Source organism: Manduca sexta, chromosome 18, assembly GCF_014839805.1.
Source record: "Manduca sexta isolate Smith_Timp_Sample1 chromosome 18, JHU_Msex_v1.0, whole genome shotgun sequence".
Taxonomy (NCBI): domain Eukaryota; kingdom Metazoa; phylum Arthropoda; class Insecta; order Lepidoptera; family Sphingidae; genus Manduca; species Manduca sexta.
This window is the reverse complement of record NC_051132.1, coordinates 12,265,139-12,286,853: the sequence shown is the minus strand read 5'-3', so window position 1 is coordinate 12,286,853 and position 21,715 is coordinate 12,265,139. Positions and strand designations below refer to the sequence as shown.

The following is a 21,715-nucleotide window of genomic DNA, read 5'->3' as shown; positions in this document are numbered from 1 at the left end:
TCACGCTATACCCAATAGGAGCGGAGCAGTAATGGCTAATCTCAGGAACTACCGGTCCAAACTGAAAAAATATTTTTGCGTTGGATAGCCGTATATTCGTGGATTGCTATAGGCTATATATCATCACGCTATACCCAATAGGAGCGGAGCAGTAATGGCTAATCTCTGGAACTACCGGTCCAAACTGAAAAATTCTTTTTGCGTTGGATAGCCCTTTGTTCGTGGAGTGCTCTAAGTTATATATCATCACGCTATGACCAATAGGAGCGGAGCAGTAATGGCTAATCTCAGGAACTACCAGTTTGAACTGAAAAATTCGTTGTGTTGGATAGCCCTTTATTTGTGGGGTGCTATAGGCTGTATATCATCACGCTATGACCAATAGGAGCGGAGCAGTAATGAAACATGTTGCAAATACGGGGACAATTTATTAGTTTTGAGAGCTTCTGTTGCGTGCGCTGCGTAAACGGTTAAAGTTATGCAACAATGATGTATGACGGGATTATCCCTCTTTAAAAAGTTCTAAAAAAATATATTATAAAACAAAGTCCCCCGCTGCATCCGTCTGCCTGAACGTCTTAAACTCAAAAACTACCCAACGTATTAAGATAAAATTTGGTATGGAGACAGTTTGAAACCCTGGGAAGAACATAGGCTCCCGGGAAACTACTACTTTTATAATGGAAAACTTTAGCCTGAAAAACTTTATAACGCGGGCGGAGCCGCGAGCAAAAGCTAGTTTTAAATAAAATTACAGAGGAAGTATAAAAATTTGTATGTATTTTTTGAAACTTAGTAAAATTGCTCTAGTTTCTACAAAAGCAAACTTTGATCGGAACAGTTATTTTTTTATTTATTTGTAACATAGGAGAAACCAAAATTTCACATTCAGGAGCCCGACTCAAAAATCGTGTTGACCGGTGTAATTGAACCGTAGATGTAAAATTAAAAAGAGTTTGGAACTAAATAAATATGAATTAAAATTAATTTTATATGCCGTTATGCTACGGGTAACATCATATTTTCAGTCAGAAAAAACTCACGCACACGCTATATTCGCTCAAAACCACAAAATAATCAAAGATCCAAAGTTAATACCAGGGTTTTTTGTGAAAATATTAGTTATTGTTAAAGACAAGTATGTAGTTTAATTTATTAACGCAATGTCAAATTAATTTACTGAATTATTTTGTAAAAACTGTGCCTAGTATCGAACATCGAACCCACAATCGCCCTATATCTAAAATGAACTATGTTTTATTCTACTGCTTTAAAAAGCCTCAATAAAAGTGATGATAATATAAATGTATGTGTACAGAGCGGTCAAGTGCAAGGCGGCGCTCAGTTGGTTGGCCTCGAACTGTTCAAGAGGCTCAAAGAGTTCCTCAGGATCTATCTCATTAACCTGCTTCAGGTAAGGAACCTCATCAAACACAAGTGGTGTTGGTAATGCGAAACATTCAGGATAAAATAAGTTTACCAAAGTCGCACGATTCTGATGTTTCTTTTCCAATAAGATCACAATCCTGCGGCCGTTTGGTAAACTTCTTTTATTCCAAAAAGAAGAATTTTTCTGCTCAAATTAAAATCATTGCATATGTGGGAAAACTGTTGCACTTCCTAAAATAGTGTTTTATTAAGTACTTTCTTAATTAACAGAGTACCCATATGGACTTGTATGGTTGCCAGATCAGATTTGTTCATCTTATCATTTAACTATAATAAAAAAGCTTATCTACATATTGTGTTTATTTCGCAGAACGGCTCCGATCTCATGGGCGAAGATGTGCTAGCATTTTACACCAAACAATGGGAGGAGTATCAGTTCTCGTCGCGCGTGTTGAACGGCGTGTGCGCGTACCTCAACCGGCATTGGGTCAAGCGCGAGTGCGAGGAGGGACGCAAGGTGAGTGTGGTGGAGGGATTACTCTGGTATGTGTAGTGCTAAAGTCTTACTACAGACTTATTTGAGTATAGCACCAATAGCCAGCCTGATTAGGGCAGAATCCACTCTAAGGAAACTGACGTAATTTTTTACAGGCAGTGGATATAACTTTTCATATAGCACCTTGTCAAGTAATAAATATATTTCAGTAAAACTTGCTAGCAGTCAAATTTGTAAAGAATAAGGTTGGCAGTAGCTAAATGCCACTACAGTTAGATGAATTTATACCTAATGCTCTTGATATTACTGACTTTATTTTATGAATGTGATTAGTTTCTATCATACGGACGGTCCCTGTGATGGAAAATAATCACATTCACAAAAAAGATCACATTCACTTAATCAGTCTTCATTGGCGATAAAAAAATATTGTGAGTAGTTATTTAAGTTATTTAATATTAATAATCATTGCAGGGTATATACGAGATCTACCAGCTGGCGCTGGTGACGTGGCGCGACAATCTGTTCCAGCGGCTGAACAAGCAGGTCACCAACGCGGTGCTGAAGCTCATCGAGAGGGAGCGCAATGGCGAGACGATTAACACCAGGCTCGTGTCCGGAGTGAGTATTCCGATATGTATGCAGGCTGAATGGTTATGCTTCCTTAGTATAACGCATGTCAAAAAAAATATATCGACACAAACAGTCGAGTTTTCTGATTTAAAATACAGTCGTGTTTCTCTATAAGATTTTTTAAGTGTAAAGTCTGCCAATACGCACTAGTCCAGCGTGGTGGACTAAGACCTAATCCCTCTCAGTAGTAGAGGAGGCTCTTGCTCAGTAGTGGGACAATACATAATACAGGTCTGGTATTATGATTATAGTCTGTTTTTAAATTGAGTTTGGCTGTGTTTATACACGCAAACTAGATTTTTTTCTACTAAAACTCATTTTTTATAGCTCAGGCTACGGATATTACAAATTGGGAAAAAGTATCCTAAAGCAATACTCTACTTCAATAGGTAAAGCCCCTGCTGAACTTCATACTATGGTCTCATATAATATTTGTGTTCTTAGGTGATCAACTGCTACGTGGCCCTGGGTCTGAACGAGGAGGACCCGTCCTCCCGGTGCCAGAACCTGGCCGTGTACAAGGAGACATTTGAGTGCGTGTTCCTGGAGGACACAGAGCGGTTCTACACAAGGGAGAGCACTGATTTCTTAAGATGGAATCCTGTCACCGAGTATATGATAAAGGTGTGTTTTTATATCTATCTTACTGGTAGACTCTCATGTGAGAGTCCGCCTGGGTAGGTACCACCCAGAGCCTCCGGTCGCCTCGGCCGGAGTGATATCAGTCAAAACTGAGCTGATATGTAGCAGTTTTGCTCTTGGTTTTATACAGTCAAGCAGACTACATTTTCATGAGTGTTTTTTTGATCTATATTAGTATTCGTCGTTTTAAAATGTCCACTCTTGCAGTGGTGGTCATATGAGAACCCACTTTACTATAGTTTACATTTTACTATAAAAATATTTTTAATTAAGCCATCTTTATTCGTTTCCGCAGGCTGAACAACGATTACAAGAAGAGCAAAGACGTGTGCAGGTGTACTTGCACGAGACAACAATGGACCGACTCGCCAAGACCTGTGACAGGGTGCTCATCGAGAAACACCTGGAGATATTCCACGCTGAGTTCCAGGTGAGACTAATATTACATTTTATGAATTCAGCTAATAACTAAGTTCGCTGGATGACCGTGTACCTCGTAATAAAGTGGTATGGGAAATGTAACTTATAGAATGACTTTGCAAAAAAGTAAAATGACTGTGTTATTAATATTAATGTTCTGTATTTATTTAATATTGACTGTTCTTAGGGTCTATATGACCAGTGGAAATTGTGATTTACAATTTGTATCATGTAACTTGCCACTTTAGAGTCCTCAGTGCCTCCATTGCTATATTATTGATGGAGGACACTTAAGTGAAATACTACTTATGCGAACTGTATAACTTTTCGGTATCCTGTTATAGTTTCTGTAAGAGTTCTCAGAGCATGTTTTGATTTGTAATGTGTGTTACAGAAACTGCTTGACGGCGAGAAGAACGCGGACTTGGGTCGCATGTACAGCCTGGTGGCGCGCATCCCCGACGGACTGTGCGAGCTGCGGCGCCTGCTCGAGCAGCACATCCACGCGCAGGGGCTGCAGGCCATCGACAAGTGCGGCGAGTGCGCGCACACGGTACGCACACCGACACACCAACACACACACACACCGACACACCAATACACGCACACACCGACACACCAATACACGCGCACGCACCAACACGCACGCACACACCAACACGCAAGCACGCACTAACACACACGCACACACCAACACACGCACGTACACGTTTTTATAGCATTGATAGTTTATTTACGTCGTCTTGACTGTTGGTAAACGTGATGAATGCGGTTAAACTATAACACCAACAAATTTTAATTAAAAAGCGTTGCGGTGCATTGCATGAAGTTTATTTGATGATATAAGATTTTAAGTCGTTTAATGCCCAATAACTATGCTACAATGTCTTTCAAATACAATATGATAATACTTGGCCAATGTGATTTGGAAGCTGAAATGTACATCTACCAACCCAGGCGAGCTCTCATACGTGAGAGACTTAAATAGGCACCGACACTTTAAATGTTGTGAAAAAGTCATGCACACGTTCAGACACTCACGTACGCACTTAAATGCTGACTCACTTAAATATCGACAGAAATATTTCATTGAGGAAATTATATCTGTGGTCACAATAAGTTACCTACTAAAATTATTACATGTTATAAATTAACTAAAAATCATATATGGTGATTAATTTTATATCAACCTAGTGTTGGTCCCTGTTTCGCGTCTGTGAATGTATTTTTCCGGAATAAGTCTCACTGAGTGGTGTATTTAAATAAAAAATAGTCATATATTTTAAACCAGAACAAGATGTATCCGAATGCTAAATTCCATTCAAAATTCGAAATAATTTTTGTGAGATATTAAGCCATTTCTAATATAAGTAAGATGAATAAAGTAGAAAGAAAAATATTTTTCCGCATAACATTCAGAAACACGCACAAGTACAATGAAGTAAAAATAATGACCATCTACTCATCCAACATATCATATTGTTTCTATGAGAATATACCATTGTTCTCAGGATCCTAAAGTATACGTGTCGACTATCTTGGAAGTTCACAAGAAGTACAACGCTCTCGTGTTGGTAGCGTTCAACAATGACTCAGGCTTCGTCGCGGCACTTGACAAGGCTTGCGGAAGGTTCATAAACAGTACGTATTTTTATACTAAGTAATTATAAAACATTACGTGAGACAGTAGGGTATAACATATTTTCTTACATACATTTTGATCTAGCTTTAATTTCTCTAAGAGCCAAAATATGTACAAATAAAAAATTAAATTAATCAGAGACTGTTATGGGTTTCTTTTGAGTAACAATTAATACTTTTTTATTGGAATTTTTTATGCCCTTATTCTGGAACATCCTATGTATATGCGTTTGTTCTCAGGTAATGCAGTGACAAAAGCGGCAAACTCGTCGTCGAAGAGTCCCGAACTGCTCGCCAAGTACTGCGACCTGCTCCTGAAGAAGTCCAGCAAGAACCCAGAGGAGGCAGAACTGGAAGACACGCTCAACCAAGTGGTATGTACACTGTATACAGGCTGTTCGTATTATATCATTTGTTTATTAAAATGATAACAATGTCGACTTACCGCCGTTTTGAGTAATCCAATCGTTTTTTTTTTCGGTCGATGGTGAAAATGGACCTACCAGAACAGTTTTTTTAATTGCTTTGCTATTTGTAAGCAATAAATAGATTTATTGATTTATTCTCGGGATACAAAAAAAAATTAAATTGGGATCATTTATTGAAAACAACGGAACTGAAAACACACTTTAAAGCGTATTACATAAACAATTTGACATAGATTTTACGACTGACCACAACAAACATGTGATTTCCACTGACATAACTATGGGCTCCTTTTTCCACACTTAGCCCGTAAAGTAGTCGTGCCATTATGCGTGACATAGGTAACTATAAAATATGTTCTAATAATAATGTATATTTTGTGTTCCAGATGGTTGTGTTCAAATACATAGAGGACAAGGACGTGTTCCAGAAGTTCTACAGCAAGATGCTCGCCAAGCGGCTCGTGCAGCACATGTCCGCCAGCGACGACGCTGAGGTGAATATACATTTAGAAATTGCATATTTCGAAATAAATATCTATGGTTTTTTATTTGGAGAACAATGTGAATATGTTAAATTAAAATGAAACAATTTTTCGGATTTTATCGCGGTTTTTATATTTTAATTTTCTCCCGGCGTTTCGAAGACTGCAGTCTTTAGAAAATTCGAAAAATAGTTTTATTTTAATGTGTAACGTTCGCAGTAACATAAGAAATCATAATTTGAATAAGTATTTTTGTGTACAGAAACACTTCTTATAAATGAATTAAATGAAATTTATTTAGGTGTAGGTAGATTAGGTTCCGTAAGACCAGTGAACCAATATAACGATTCTACTCAACCGCCCATTATGATGGTAGCGATAACGTCTATTTTCCCCTGAAAACAAAACGTAAATATCAATCTATAATTCTTGCAAACTAGAAGCCATATGAGCTAGACGATGTAATCCCAAAGTGAGTGGCGAATTTGAAGTTGAGTGGATTAGTACTGGAAGAATTTGTATGTCCCTTTATTTAGTGTATAAAACACCTCAGTGCATGAGCGGTACCTTATCGCTCTGAGGTCCTGGGTTCGATTCCCTAGTCGGGCAAAGTGACATGTGGGTTTTTCCGCTCAGTATCAGCCCTATCACATCATGGGACGGAACACATTTGCCAAAAAGTGGGTGCCCTGGTTGCGCCTCTGCATATCCCTTCGGGGATTAATGCGTGATGTGCGTGCGTTTGTATAAAGCATTTGGTAAACATAGTATAACATTGCTCTATTTTATTGTCAGGCATCAATGATCTCAAAGCTGAAACAAGCGTGCGGTTTCGAATACACAAGCAAACTCCAAAGGATGTTCCAAGTAAGTATATTTTTTTACCATTTCTCGCTCCATGCTGTTTATATCGAGTGTCGTTTTGATATACGAACTTTTTTGTTTTATAAAAAATATGTACAAAAGTAAACAAACTCTATACATTTTAATTTGAATCGTATTCCATCACAATATGACTAATTTTCACTTGCATTCGTTTTAAACTAAACAAAGAAAAGGCAGTCTCTTTCTGTCTTATTGCTCACATATTATAAACGAAGGAGAGATGTATATTTTTAGGACACAGGTCCATTTGTTAATAAGTCAATAACTAATATATGACAATCTATGACCAATATATATATATATTTTTTGTGCCCAGGACATAGGCGTATCGAAGGACCTGAACGAGAACTTCCGCAAGCACATGGCGAACAGCTGCGAGCAGCCCCTACACATCGACTTCAGCATCCAGGTGCTCTCATCCGGCTCGTGGCCCTTCCAACAGTCGTCTTCCTTCCAGCTGCCAACTGAGGTAATATCACAGTACTTACAGAGGCCGGTGCTTGTATGATGATTGCATGATGGACCTGCAAGGCCTATATGGATTCTCTGTGTATAAACATTAAAGCATAATCTTGATGTTTTGTGTTAACAGTTGGAGCGGTCAGTGCACAGGTTCACTACGTTCTACTCGTCGCAGCACTCGGGCCGCAAGCTCAACTGGCTCTACAACATGAGTAAGGGCGAGCTGCTCACCAACTGCTTCAAAAACAGGTAAGTAACTCAGTGTCGTGGGCATCCTACCTTATACCGCGGGCCAAGAAAGCTCTATCGTGAACCCTATGTCCCCATCACCACCCCACCCTTCTTCACGGGCTTATTTGTCAACCCACTTTACCACGTCGGTTCAGGTACCCCTCGTCCTACACCATGGGTTCATAGGCACTCCACCCTACTTCACGGGCCCCTCGCGACCTCTCTATTCCACGGGACCTTTCGCAGCCTCACTCTATTTCATGGGCGCCTTGCCGTCTCACTCTACCCCACGGAGCACTTTATGCCCCATCTTACCCCACGAACAGCGCAACTTACGCACTCCAATAGGATTTATATTGACGGAAGTCTTGTCGCTTCTGCTTGCAGATACACGCTGCAGGCGAGCACATTCCAGATGGCGGTGCTGCTGCAGTACAACGACAACACCTCCTGGAGCGTGCGTCAGCTGGAACAGCATACCGGCATCAAGGGGGACTTCCTCATACAAGTGAGTAACTTGCATGAAATAACTGAAAATTATATAGCACAATAAGATGTTGTCATATTCGCTTGACTTACCGACTCGCGTTCATTCGGTTTCGTTTTTTGTACCAACAAACGTCACTTTTGGACAGAAATTGTATAAGATGACGTTTTAGTATGTTAATTGATTCTAATATTTTTGTCTATAGGTACTGCAAATCCTGTTGAAAGCAAAGCTCCTGGTGTGCCAGGATGACGAGACAGAACTGACAGAGTCATCAGTCGTTGAACTCTATTTAGGTTATAAGAAGTGAGTATTAAACATGATGATATAATATATTATGTCAAAATAAACCTAAACCTTGATGTACTTTCGACCTTTCTTTGGCGATTCTTAGTAGTTGCACACCTGTGTTTGTTATTATAGTAAGCCTGATGCTTAAAAATCTATAAAACATTTAAGAAGGAAAAAAAATCACCTATATTAATAAAAATAAATCACTCTGTATTAATGGCGAATATAAATAAGCCTTATTACCGTATAGCATAACAACTAATTTTGTTTACAGCAAAAAGCTGCGCGTGAACATAAACATCCCTCTGAAGACGGAGCTGAAGGTGGAGCAAGAGGCGACGCACAAACACATCGAGGAGGACAGGAAGATGCTCATACAGGTAACCATTCTATAACTTATATGGGCCAAGTTGAGCAAGAATAACACTTACGAACGAATCAGAATTGAAATATGGTTTTTAAACTATCAAACCGATTTGTATTCTTGAATAATAAAGAAACTTTTTGTTTTATCAGGAAAACGCAAAACACGCGGTCTATATGTGCTAGAATCATATTTCAATCATTTTATAGACTCGATATCTGTACCTTGTACCTGGTACTACTAAAAAGCAGTTACAAATAACGTCTATGCTTACTTGACATTAAAAAACAATCCCGATATGTATATTCGAACTGCTTTCAAGAATTAACTGTCGATTATTGCCAGCATTTTACGGATCAAATCGGTTCCACACTAGGTAACCCACGCGGCTCACCGAAACTAACAAATATTGCGGAGAGGTTTAGACCACTTGTAAAATTGCATTTATAGGTGGTATATTGTGTTAAACTTAAATGTATTCACCGCTAGGCCGCGTAGCTCCGAGTGTTGTTAATCAAATGTTGTATGTCCAGGCCGCCATCGTGAGGATAATGAAGACGCGCAAGACTCTAAAACACCAGCACCTGGTGGTTGAGGTCCTCAACCAGCTGTCATCGCGGTTCAAGCCTAGAGTTCCCGTTATCAAGGTAAAGTAACATTCTGTTAAACAAACTTTAAGCTCAACTCAATTCTGCGTCTGCGTAGCACTGCACTGCTTGTCACCATAATATATTGCCTCTAAAGTCTACATCTCTACAACATCCAAACAGGAGTATTAAAGTCCTTATACAATGTGGTTTTACGGTAGAAGTAGACGTTACAATACCAGAGACCTATTTGCCTCGTGTATAGTGATGCATAATATAGTTTTCACAATGTTTCGTTGTCAACAATTCCGTGAAACTGTTGATTAACTTTATCAACTCTGATAAACTGTCTCCAACCTTGCTAGTCAACATTCTATTAAAATAATATATTTTTCAGAAATGCATCGACATACTAATCGAGAAGGAATATCTGGAGCGCACCGAGGGCGAGAAGGACACGTACAGCTATCTGGCGTGATCGACCACCGCCACGTTCTCACTGTAATAAAGAATATATAACAATATACGCAACAGTGCGTGTTTCATTTATACATTTATACACCCACGTGACGTCACCATAGGTAGGGTTCGAAGGACCATTAGTTCAATATCGATACAAAATGTCGATTTATAGTAATTAAAAGCAGTGAAATAAATTAAATAGGTTAGCTGTAATTTTTTTAATAATAAATATTATATATTCACATTTTATATGAGTATTCCCTTGTCGCGAATTTAGTAATTTTTAACAAAATAACGTTCCCAAACTAAACTGCCTGCAAGAAGTTAGTCTATTAAATATATCAAGGTACATTTAACTGCGAGATTCACATAGGTCAATTAAAAAAATATTGGTCTCATAATTTCTTTAGAACTTGACTATAATTACCGTTTTGGTACAAAAAGTATTAGACTCGCTTCGGATGTCCTATTGCAATATAAAGGTTCTCACAAATTCTATTGAACTAAACAGACGCCCGTAGCTCTTGTCTACTAAAATGACCGATACTTTGGTACAAAAAGAGGCCTGTGAGACTACCTATTGCGATACTAAAGTACTAGGCTCTCATAAATGCTACAACAATCGAAAGAAATCTATAGTACCAATATTAACTGTTTTTTTTTATTAGTTTATACATTTTGTTTCACCTTTAATCTGGGTAACTAAACAAGTATTGGCAAGTAAAGAATTTAAATTCACGTCTAGTTAGTGATTAGTTCTCGCAGTTGAAAGAAAAACGCCTTTAAAATTTCGTCATATTAAATTTTAAAGGCAGAAATATCCATGATTATTAATTATTTTTACGTTTTTCTTTCAACTGCGAGAACTAATCACTAACTAGACGTGAATTTAGATTCTTTACTTGCCAATACTTGTTTAGTTACCCAAATTAAAGGTGAAACAAAATGTATGAAAATGGACCTTGAGGTATCGCCTTAAGTACTAGGCTACCATAAATACACAGTTATTATCGACCTATCATCAATATACGTGATCAAGGCGCTTGGCCAATTTGACTGCGACCAATACATTTTTATTGGCGCCAACGTTCGAAAATGACAAACTTTTTTTTATGAATGTAATAAACATTCATAAAAAAAATTTAAAAGTCAGGTTAAATAAGGGTCATTGGGTAGGTAGTATCTAGATTCTAGAATAAGAGGGGATATATTTAATTTTAAAAATAGTGAGCCATTTTTCTCGTATGTTCTGGAACTTTCGTATTTGGTCATTCAAACCCTAGCTATGGTAAATATTGTCACGTGGCGTAGATATGACACTAATAATATTATTATGTTATTTATTTTCCGCGAAATATTTTTGTAACATTTCTAGCATAATAATGTAATATTACTGCCGTTAATTTAATTAAGTGTATGTAATAATGATTTTTTAAATTTAAATCTTATCAATCACTGTATTTTTCTTATTTTTTGGCACCTACTTTGACATAAATACCTCGATCACTAATTGTTGAAATGTGTGATGGCACAAATTTTATTTATTTCGAAAACATAATGCGATGGAGCACGTTAATGGTCTCACGAGCCCTATCAATATTATCTCCCTACATTAATAGGTGAAGTCAAGCCAACATTTTAGTATTTTAATATCAAACCAGATACATTTTCGTGAGCCCTTGCTTACGAATTGCGGACCCCCATTTTTGGTCCCGCCAACAACCCCCGCCAAATCTCCCGTGGACCCCTGGGGGTCCACCTGGTCCACTTTGGGAATTAGTGGTTTAAAAAGTATCAATTCAAAATTTATAATTATAGAAAAAATGGCGTCATGTTCCTGCAATATGTTATATTTACTTTGGTTGCTATAAGTTTTTCATAATGGGAATAATATTTCGTTAATTTCATAATGAAAATGTTACAAATAATTTTGATTCTGTGCATTTCCTAAAGTACACGTTATTTTCATTTGCAACATTTAAATAGACAACCTACTAAGGAATATTTAGGAGTTACAATTTTTCAATAAGCTCGTGTAAATTTATTAGAGATTATTCGTAAATCTTTGCATATATCCGCCTGTAACTCAAGGTCGTTTGCTCGGAGAGGCGCCTTAAAAGATATATTTTTATAGTTTAACCTTCAAACCCATTGTCTCGATACTCACTCACCCTGCTCATCGAACATTCTACCATGGACCGTAATATATTCGGTATATAAAAAAAAAAAATTGAATGTGCCGCAAAATATATCTCTAATTCTAATATAACTTAGGTAATAAATATTTGCACGATACCTTATCAAAGTATATAGTCATTTAAAAATATTTACCAACTTCTTATCAGCTGTTAACAACTTATCTTAATTATCACTAATGTCATTCACAGCGCATTAAGATTCGTTATATTGTAAAGTAACTTTGGACCGTGGCTACGACTGATATTTAAAACGAAATAAATTTTATTCCATGACAACAATTTCAAGGCTTTCAAGTTGGAAAATGCTGCAACTTGAAAATTTTTAAATACTTATAGTTTATTTATATAAAATTTAAAAACAATACCAATCTATAATTATACTTTTCGCGGTATAGGTGGGTACTTATATCTTACAATTACGCCTTAATTAGACGGGGCGAGTTTCTTGCTGCAAGTTTCTGTCAATGCTCTCAAGGATTTTTATCACCATTGTGTTCAGACGGCGCAACTTTTTAAGTTTTTCAAAATACGCACGTGTGAAGAAAAAAAATCATTGGTCTAATTGAGGCTGATGATATTCATGACAAAGAAAGTTAATGGGTAGTTCGTTGATGAATACACCACGTAATTATATCAATAACATTTTTTTTTATATCTGGCTGCTTGTAAGTCGATATTTTTCAAACTACAATATATCAAGGTACACTGGGAAATCTAGACACAAACATCGAGAATACAAGCTTTTTAATTTTGATATTAGGTACGGAAACATTTTATTCAAACTTATTAGCGTGAATTTGCAAACAGACAAGAATAAAAAATACATTGCATACAAAATACATTTAAATATACTTATTTAAATTGCTACTATTATTATAATTAAACAATGCAGTTTGTTTTTCTTGAAATTAGTTTTAGAGGTCAAACTTTTAAACACGAGCTGTGCATAGGGTCAATGTTCTTTATATGAAGAATTATCATAATGGACCCTAACTTTTTGAGATAAGAGTAAAGTGGCTTTATTAAAGATTTTAAGAAAATCAATAACATACAAGCAGAAAAGGAAACTGTTTTATAATATGTAGAGATATATTTTGCATTATTGCAGTACATAAATATTGATAAAAATATATACGTATATGCGATCATCATAAAACAAACGTAGTAGGTGTATGCAACGCTGTAAATCATACTTAGATCTGCCATTTTTTTTTATTTTCACTAAACTAGATGTACAAAGTATACAGAGTTTTCAAGACAAAAGTGGACAGCCTTGAAGGGACAACATGCATTAAATCTAAATTTCGGCTTACCATATTAATTTCACGTATAAGCTCTATAAAGAGTGGGTAGATATTTATTTAAAGGTTTTTATTCCTTAAACGTGATATTAATATAGTATCGTATTCAGATATGTACATACTTTACGAAATATACTTTGAAGCTAATCATTACATAGGTATATCGCACTTAGTTGTTTTAATTACTAACACAATGGTGGGAAATATAAAGATAATATTATAATTAAAAAAATATAGCCAACTTTGGCAAAGCACAAATGTAATGTGATTCCTCCCGACTTAACAAAGTTTTGAAACTTATACCTGTATTAAAAAATATCTACACTAATATATAAAGCTGAAGAGTTTGTTTCTTTGAACGTCCTAATCTCTTGATCTATTAAAGCGATTTAGATTTATTTTTTTTCACTTTTAGAAAGCAACATTACTCCTGAGTGCTATAGGCTACTTTTCATCCCGGGAAATACCACATATTAACGTTTTATTTTGAGAAATAGGTACTCAGTTACAATCGAACACAAAAATTTTATCACCGCAGGAAACAAGCGTTTCTTATTCAAATTGGATCAATCACACATAAAATTCTATTACTATTTAGGTAAGTACTAATGATCCTCAAAATTATACATGTAAGTATTACTTAAGTCAAATAGTTTGTTACGTGCCGCTATCCTAGCCGATGACATCGGGCGTTTCCGGAAGTATTCGGCTGCGCGGGCAGGCTGGCAGAAGAGAAGATATGTCACGCGGCGACTATTCTATTATTATTCTCTCTGGCTGGACGTTGTCAAAAGAATGTTTAAAATTGTATTCTGTAATTATTTTGCTAATATAATGTTTACTGTAAAAAGAGCGTTTTACAAGTTTTTTGATAATAAAATTAACCTAATTTTAATATTATTTGGACGTTGACCGACAATAGTAAACTGACGTGGTACTTACCATAGGTACTTATATCTATTACGCAAAATGATTATCATATTTTATAAAAAATTGGCAGAATTTAACTTCTGGAATCTCTTCCGAAACGCTTTCGTGTTGACTGTCGAGTATTCAAAGAACAAATTATGGAAAAAAGTAAAATTTAATATTATGTATCTGGGTATTTCTTAAATGATAGACCTGAAAAGAGGGTTTTATTGAACATGAATAGGACATTATTTCTTTTTATTATAACTTATTCTATATCAGAAAAAAACTTATCTTCCTCATAAACAATGTTAAGATATTTTATAAAACACGTTTTCTCACTGGACCTGCGTAACTGATAAACAATCGTATACAATATCTTTATAATTTGTTCACACTTATCGCGCTGCAATGATTACAAAACACAGCCAGTAAATAACTCAGTTTCACCGCAATTGCACGCCGGAATGCACGTTTATTTATAGTGCATAATATTATTAGTCCAAAGATCAATGTATTAAAGTACAATTTGCAAAAATTACAGGGAAATTGTTGAATATATAGTTTTAATTTCAAAACTGTTCGTTAAGTTTTGCTAGTTGTTATTTTCTTTTCTATATTGTGAGGTAAAGTGTATGAGTTAGAAAATGTTGAAGAATCCGCTATATTTGTACGGTTCGAAGGACATATTAGTACCGGTACATTTGAACTTCGGTGAATTCATTATAGATAAACTATGGACGTATCGGGAGAAGGTGGCCGTGGTAAGTTATGAAAAATATATTTTTTCATCGCGAAACAAATGAAGCTATTTCCTTTCTATATTGTCTGATTGTAAGTGATTACACTCGCTCTCGATCTTTAGCAATGCCAAGGGCACAACAAACCCGTTACCTATTGTAAGATCACCATTCTTTATAAACGATTAAAGGGCAAGTCATAACGCTCGGGGAACACTAAAATATCGAATTAATTTCAGAGCCAGCACGTAGGTACTTCATGGTAGAGGTAACCACCAAAATTTCGTTTTAAATTAAGTGATAAGACGCGCAGATCGCTGAATAGTAACATGCTTACCTATTCACAATAATAATTTACCTCAAATATAAACACCAATTACACACACATATTATGTTAAACATTGAAATAAATCACAACAGTTTTATTTCTATGTCTTACATTCGCGTAAACGTTAGAAATCATTAGGACTGCGTGTTGCTTTTAATGCCTCTCACAATAAAAGTGTCTTTATGTATGTTTCTTTCATGTAAGTACCTCTAACAAATATCTAAACATCCGAACTCAAACCTTAAATTATAAAGTAAATGCAGAGAATACCGCATTCCAGTGGTTATCCTCAACGCTCGGCCACGAGCGGCAAAACTTCGTTATTCTAATAGTAATTTAGTACTTAATAGTATGGCGGTTGATGCACATTGCATACTGCCGTTTACAATAAAAAAATAACACTCATGGCTTTTATACCTACATGATTAGACAGCGGCGCAAGTAATGCAGCTATTTTTTACCATGGGTATAAATTTTAATCTCCGGGCTGATAATAATATTAACATCAGCCCTGTATTATGTACTGTCCTACTGCTAGCCACGGGTCTACTCTAATACTCGGAGAGATTAGGCCTTAGTCCACCACGCTGGCCTAATGCGGATTGGTAGAATTGACACACACTCAATATTGCTCTAGAAAACTTCTCAGGTATGCAGATTTCCTCTCGATGTTTTCCTTCATTGTTTAAGCAAGCGATAATTCACAAAGAATACACACACAATTTTAGAAACGTTAGAAGTGTGTGCCCTTCAAATTTGAACCTGCGGACATTCGTCTCGGCAGTTCGTTCCACACCCAACTAGGCTATCGCCGGGCTGCTCTCCGAGCTGGCACTGATCATAAATACAAAATAACACCTACTAATTATTTGTTTTTTCTGCTATAAAAACTGGCATGGATTACATCTTTCATACGGTTGAATGATTCATGCTCTTGTTTTGTAATTAAAATAAAAAGTATTTAATTAATGATACTACAAGCAGAACAAATCGATGGTTCACAATTACAAGGCTCAGTTTTATATTTATTGCACAAATTAAGTATATATATCACATAATTCTATGTCTTTTTCATAGAAAAAATTAATTAATTCCTAAACATAAATAAAGGGGCAATGACGATTTAACGTCTTTTCTAATTCTTTTAACATAAATAAAATTAACATGGACTTGTAATAGTGAGCAAGGGAAATGTGTGTATAGGTGTTGGAAATAATGTTCGTACCATTTGATACGACGGGCTCTAAGAGAAGAATGAAATGCATGACTTGGATGATTAAAAAATTTTGAGATGCCCGCTAGTAGCTTCTGTTTGGAATTTGTTCCTCGTAATTGGATGGAAATATAAAAGGCAAATAAATTTACACGAAATTCATTTTCATTAATAGACTATTGTATTTTTCAGATCAACGGAGCTACAGACGAATTCCTAACATTCGGGGACATTCTCCAACAAGCAATGAACTTCTCTATCTCACTCGCTCGTATGGGTGTGAGAAAAGGAGATGTGATCGCTTTATGCTCTGAGAATCGGGAGGAGTTTTGGGGGGCTGTTATTGGAGTTATATGTTCTGGAGCAGTGTTAAGTACTGTTAGTACTGCTTATGTTGAAGGTGAGAATTTCTATTTGATCGGGGAAGTATTTCTGGTAGGCAATAGATTGGCTGTGCTTCTGGCATTGCAAAGTCCATGGGCGATACTGTTTAAAGCCGAGCGATTGCTCGTTTGCTTACTAAGGAAATAAAAAAGTGCGGGGTAGATGAGCGGTGAGCACAGGCGAAATACACATCGAGCCTTTACTCCCGAAGCGCTAGTCAGAAGTGCAACCAAAGCATCTAATGTACGCCAAGCAAAATGCTAGTAAAGGCGAAACTAACCTTATTTTCACCAGAGCTGAGATAAGCAAAATTATGAAAATCAATAGACACTAACTGGTATGGGGTGGTTTATGGTTCAATCGGAATATCGTGTTACCATGTGTATAGAGTTAGTAAAAATACATCACTTGGTTGATCAAAAAGTGGGCGTATTAATTGCACCTATGCCTAATTTTTTTGGGATAAAAGGTCTCCACATGCCCTAATCATTATGGTAGCAAGTCGTTCCATAATAATAATCTGTTCCAGGTGAAATAAAACACGCGATGAGCATATCAAAACCAAAATACGTGATAAGTTCACCATCATTCTACAAAAGTCATGAAGTGACTCTAAAATCATTCAACCATGTGAAGAAGATAATCATATTTGGTGACGAAAAGCCAAATAATACGTTATTGTACAAAGATATGGCAGTAGCGAATGGCGTTTTTAAAAACGTTAATTACGACGATTTTAAAGCCGTTGATGTGATCGGACAAAAAGATACGTTATTCATATTGTATTCGTCGGGTACAACAGGATTGCCTAAAGGAGTAATGTTATCACATTTGAATGTGCTGACTGCTTGTTCTGTGTAAGTATTATATTCTTGCCATTTGTAGATGCATCTAGTTTGCTTATCTCCGCGTCACCCTAAGGTGAACTGGTAGACAATGCCTTTCGCATTACTTCCATCTGTATAGTTTATATATAAAGTGTATTCATAAGAAGTGAGCTGTACTTTGTGTCGATGATAGTTTAGTCCTAGTAAAGACGGTTGACTTCCGAAGTAACTAGAATTAGTCACTTATGGCTTATTTAGCAAACATAACATATCTAAATCTACACCTAAACTGCATCATTTTTCTAATAAAAATAATTGATTTTTGATAACATCTAGAAGATATTTTTCTTAATATTAATTAAGAGATTTCAATTATTTTGCAGGTCACCATCAAACGACCCCAACGCCGTCACCATCGGCATCAGCCCCTGGTACCACGTGATGGGTCTGGTCGGAGGACTCCTATCGTTCTCTTGCGGCAGGACTTCGGTCTACACGGCTAAGTTCAACGTTGAACTGTTCATGAAAAACATCGAGAAGTATCGGGTGAGATGGTTGTTGAAATATTTCGATCTAAACGATAGTAATGTTGATAAAAAATTGAAATAGTTTTTACTTTTATCCTGGCTATCAAACAGAGTCTACTTGGAGAAAAATATTTACCCAGGCGAAGCCGCGAGCTAAACTAATGTAGGTATCATTTATATCAACAACAAAATAATTTCATGTACATATTTAATTTCAGACCCAACAACTAACAGTAGTGCCGCCAGTATTAGTAGCTGTTTGTAAGTCTACCCTCAAGTCTGATTTGAGCTCCGTAAGGGTGATCTACTCCGGGGCCGCTCCTCTGCATAAAGAAACTGTTGAAGCATTGTATGAAAAGTAAGCCTACATATAAGTCGTAATTGAGATAGGAAATCTGGCATGACGCAGTCATAAAACTCGAGAGAATTGCATCACGTTGTCAAAACAGTCCTTTATACTTATAACGCCCTATATACTTTCAAGGTCTTATATTCTTCGTGCTCCATATATACTTTAGTATCTTATATTCTTTGTCTGGTTTATACACCTCACGCGCCGTATTTACTACCCTCATGTTATATGTTTGAAGTTTCTTATATACGGGGTTTTTATATGCGGGTTTTGTTGCGTGGCGTGATGTAAAAGAGGCCTCTGTTCAGAAATGCGCATATATTAGGGACTTACAATAATAGAATTTATACAATTAATCTTATTTTTCTAGGTTCCCAAATTTACAGGGAGTATTGCAAGGATACGGCGCGTCAGAAACTACACTCGCTATTTGCAGGTTCGATAAGGTAGTTTCTACAAAACCGGGAAGCGTTGGAAGGGCCGCCCCTGGAGTTGTTCTGAAGGTAAACGAGCAATACTGATACATATTACTACTTTTTGGACTAATATTTTTTTGTGATTAAATACATTTTTGCCATAACTTTGACACCATTGTGATCCCAGACATATGTTATGCGTTAAATGCACTGACTAGTAGAATCATATGCACTGAGTTGCATGCTCTACTCTACGTATTATATTTAGCAAACAAACCAGTTGTGAAGCATATGTAAGCATAAGCTTAAGCTTTCATTTCTTTCTCAAATTACCGTCGTCAATTTACAGGTAGTCGACATAGAAACAAGGAAACCTTTAGGACCTAACCAGCAGGGAGAGATTTGCGCGAAGGGAGAGCTTCTGATGAAGGGTTATATGGGCGGAGGAAAGAAAGATGATTTCGATGAAGAAGGATTCTATAGAACTGGAGACGTCGGTTACTACGATGATGACAAATACTTCTACATCTGCGACAGGTTGAAGGAATTGATCAAGTATAAGGGATACCAGGTCAGTTTTTCATTACCTTCGCTTTAAAACACAACAGATATATTTGCTAACTAGTGGAATCAAACTTTACTATTCTTCTGTTATTAGATGTTTATGGAGGGTTGTATGATTACTAAGCGTCAGGTGACTTAATTATCCGTGTGTTTGTAATACTTTCATAATTAAATATACAAGGCTTCATAACTTTTTTTTTTTTTTTTTTTTGGTTTCGCGGAGAAAGTCCCTTATTACTACCGCCCAGCCTTCGTTTGGGGCGACTGAGCGGTTATGCTGGGGCAACCGTGCCTTACGGCCCGACGTTGAGCCGCCCGGATTTGATGGTGACCTTCGGGCGACCGCCGGGCCGAGTCCCTAACCCTATATACAACTTAACCTATGCACGGCCTACCAGCTAAAACTCCGCGGTGGCCCTCTTCGGCGCATTAGGGGCGGCCGCGGGCTTCCTCTGACGTTGAAGTGTCTAGTCTGCAACCGCAGCCGCCCCCACGCGGTGCCGCCTTGCGGCCCGTCTCCTATGGGGGGGGGGGGGGGCTCAGAAGCCCCCGCGCACCGAAGGACGCCCTCGGCGTCTACGGCAGCGTGAGGCCAACTACACACACTGCCGTCCAACCCGGGGGAAGGCTTCATACCTACAGAATATGAAATACTTTGATTATACTAATACATTGTTTTCTCAATCAAAATCATGTTGTAAATCAATGATTCTAAATAAATTTCTTCAGGTACCTCCAGCTGAATTAGAAGCAGTACTTCTCCAACACGAAGCGATCAGCGATGCAGGTGTAGTGGGGATACCAAACAAGGCAGCTGGGGAGGTGCCAATGGCCTTTGTTGTTCTACAGCCAGGCAAAACTGCAACTGAAGAAGAGATAAAATTCTTCATTGCTAAACGGGTCAGTGCTATTTATTACCTATTTTTAGAAAAGAGGAAGTAAGGGAAGAAGTAGGAAGTAGTTATAGTAATTAATTTTACTTAGATAAATGATTCAAACTATCTGGCATAACAATTAAATTACATCTTGGCCTCATAATTTAACAGCGTCTTCGCATCAGGTAATCTAGTTTAACGAATTATTAAAAAAGATTTCTATTCCAGTTATCAAATCCAAAGCGGCTAAGAGGCGGAGTCAAGTTTATAAACGCGATCCCCAAGAATGCCAGCGGCAAGATATTAAGAAAAGAATTAAGAAAAATGGCAAAGTCTGTTTCAAGTAAATTATAAAAGAAATATGTTTGCACGTTATCCTAAAATCATCTAAATCTTTGATTATTTTTATGATTATTTACCGCCATTTTAAAGCATCACGTTGATGAAGCAATTATTGGTGTACTACAGATTATTTGAGTTGGGATTTAAGTGAAGCGGCGATAGCCTAGTTGGGTGTGGAACGGACTGCCAAGACGAATGTCCGCAGGTTCAAATCCCAAGGGCACACACCTCTGACTTTTCTAAAAAATCATATGTGTATTCTTTGTGAATTTATCGTTCGCATTAACGGTGAAGGAAAACATCGTGAGGAAACCTGCACATCTGAGAAGTCCTCTATAGGAATTTCGAAGGTATGTGAAGTCTACCAATCCGCACTAGGTCAGCGTGGTGGACTAAGGCCTAATCCCTCTCAGTAGTAGAGGAGGCCCGTGCTCAGCAGTCGGCAAGTATATAATACAGGGCTGATATTATTTATATTATTATTACGTAAGAGATGTCATGTGGGACGGTGAAGGTACACGTGAAGAATATCCAAAGAGTATTGTTGAACTGGGACAGGAGGTGTCGTGTATATTATAGTATATTGCTGGTGAGCAAGCAAGCGAGTAATAGGTTACATTACCCGCTTGCTTGCTTATTGACTGGGGATAAGGATAATATTGATAAGTCTTTTTAAATTATAGGGACAATAAGAAGTATAGAAATATATTATCATAAAGAATTTTGCTCGTTTAAATAATATGTATTAATGGTTGTCCTTTGGTCGAAAATCGACCGTCAAATAAAATACATCTAACACAAATTATACATACATTTTATTTATCTTCACTCCTATATGA

The 21,715-nt window shown here is 37.0% G+C and overlaps 2 protein-coding genes across 4 annotated transcripts in view; both read left to right on the top strand.

The window, feature by feature from the left end:
- The window catches only part of LOC115440276 (cullin-1), a 33,719-nt gene extending 23,748 nt beyond the window's left edge, over positions 1 to 9,971 (top strand). For all 3 annotated transcript variants that reach the window (XM_030164504.2, XM_030164505.2, XM_030164507.2), the window contains exons 5-21: positions 1,319 to 1,414; positions 1,760 to 1,906; positions 2,360 to 2,506; positions 2,963 to 3,142; positions 3,456 to 3,590; positions 3,975 to 4,133; positions 5,092 to 5,221; positions 5,462 to 5,595; positions 6,036 to 6,143; positions 6,927 to 6,998; positions 7,333 to 7,485; positions 7,609 to 7,727; positions 8,097 to 8,217; positions 8,402 to 8,502; positions 8,762 to 8,867; positions 9,385 to 9,498; positions 9,836 to 9,971. In XM_030164504.2, coding sequence (XP_030020364.1) covers positions 1,319 to 1,414; positions 1,760 to 1,906; positions 2,360 to 2,506; positions 2,963 to 3,142; positions 3,456 to 3,590; positions 3,975 to 4,133; positions 5,092 to 5,221; positions 5,462 to 5,595; positions 6,036 to 6,143; positions 6,927 to 6,998; positions 7,333 to 7,485; positions 7,609 to 7,727; positions 8,097 to 8,217; positions 8,402 to 8,502; positions 8,762 to 8,867; positions 9,385 to 9,498; positions 9,836 to 9,916 — 2,103 coding nt within the window. In that variant the 3' untranslated portion in view covers positions 9,917 to 9,971. The remainder of the gene's footprint in view (positions 1 to 1,318; positions 1,415 to 1,759; positions 1,907 to 2,359; positions 2,507 to 2,962; positions 3,143 to 3,455; positions 3,591 to 3,974; positions 4,134 to 5,091; positions 5,222 to 5,461; positions 5,596 to 6,035; positions 6,144 to 6,926; positions 6,999 to 7,332; positions 7,486 to 7,608; positions 7,728 to 8,096; positions 8,218 to 8,401; positions 8,503 to 8,761; positions 8,868 to 9,384; positions 9,499 to 9,835) is intronic.
- A 4,769-nt stretch (positions 9,972 to 14,740) lies between these two features.
- On the top strand, positions 14,741 to 21,681 carry LOC115440299 (4-coumarate--CoA ligase 1). Its single transcript, XM_030164546.2, has 9 exons — positions 14,741 to 15,072; positions 16,782 to 16,989; positions 17,503 to 17,830; positions 18,184 to 18,346; positions 18,546 to 18,685; positions 19,050 to 19,182; positions 19,445 to 19,666; positions 20,389 to 20,559; positions 20,763 to 21,681. Exons 1-9 carry the CDS (start codon positions 14,956 to 14,958, stop codon positions 20,886 to 20,888), a joined length of 1,608 nt encoding a protein of 535 aa, XP_030020406.1. The 5' UTR covers positions 14,741 to 14,955; the 3' UTR covers positions 20,889 to 21,681.
- Positions 21,682 to 21,715: the final 34 nt, after the last annotated feature.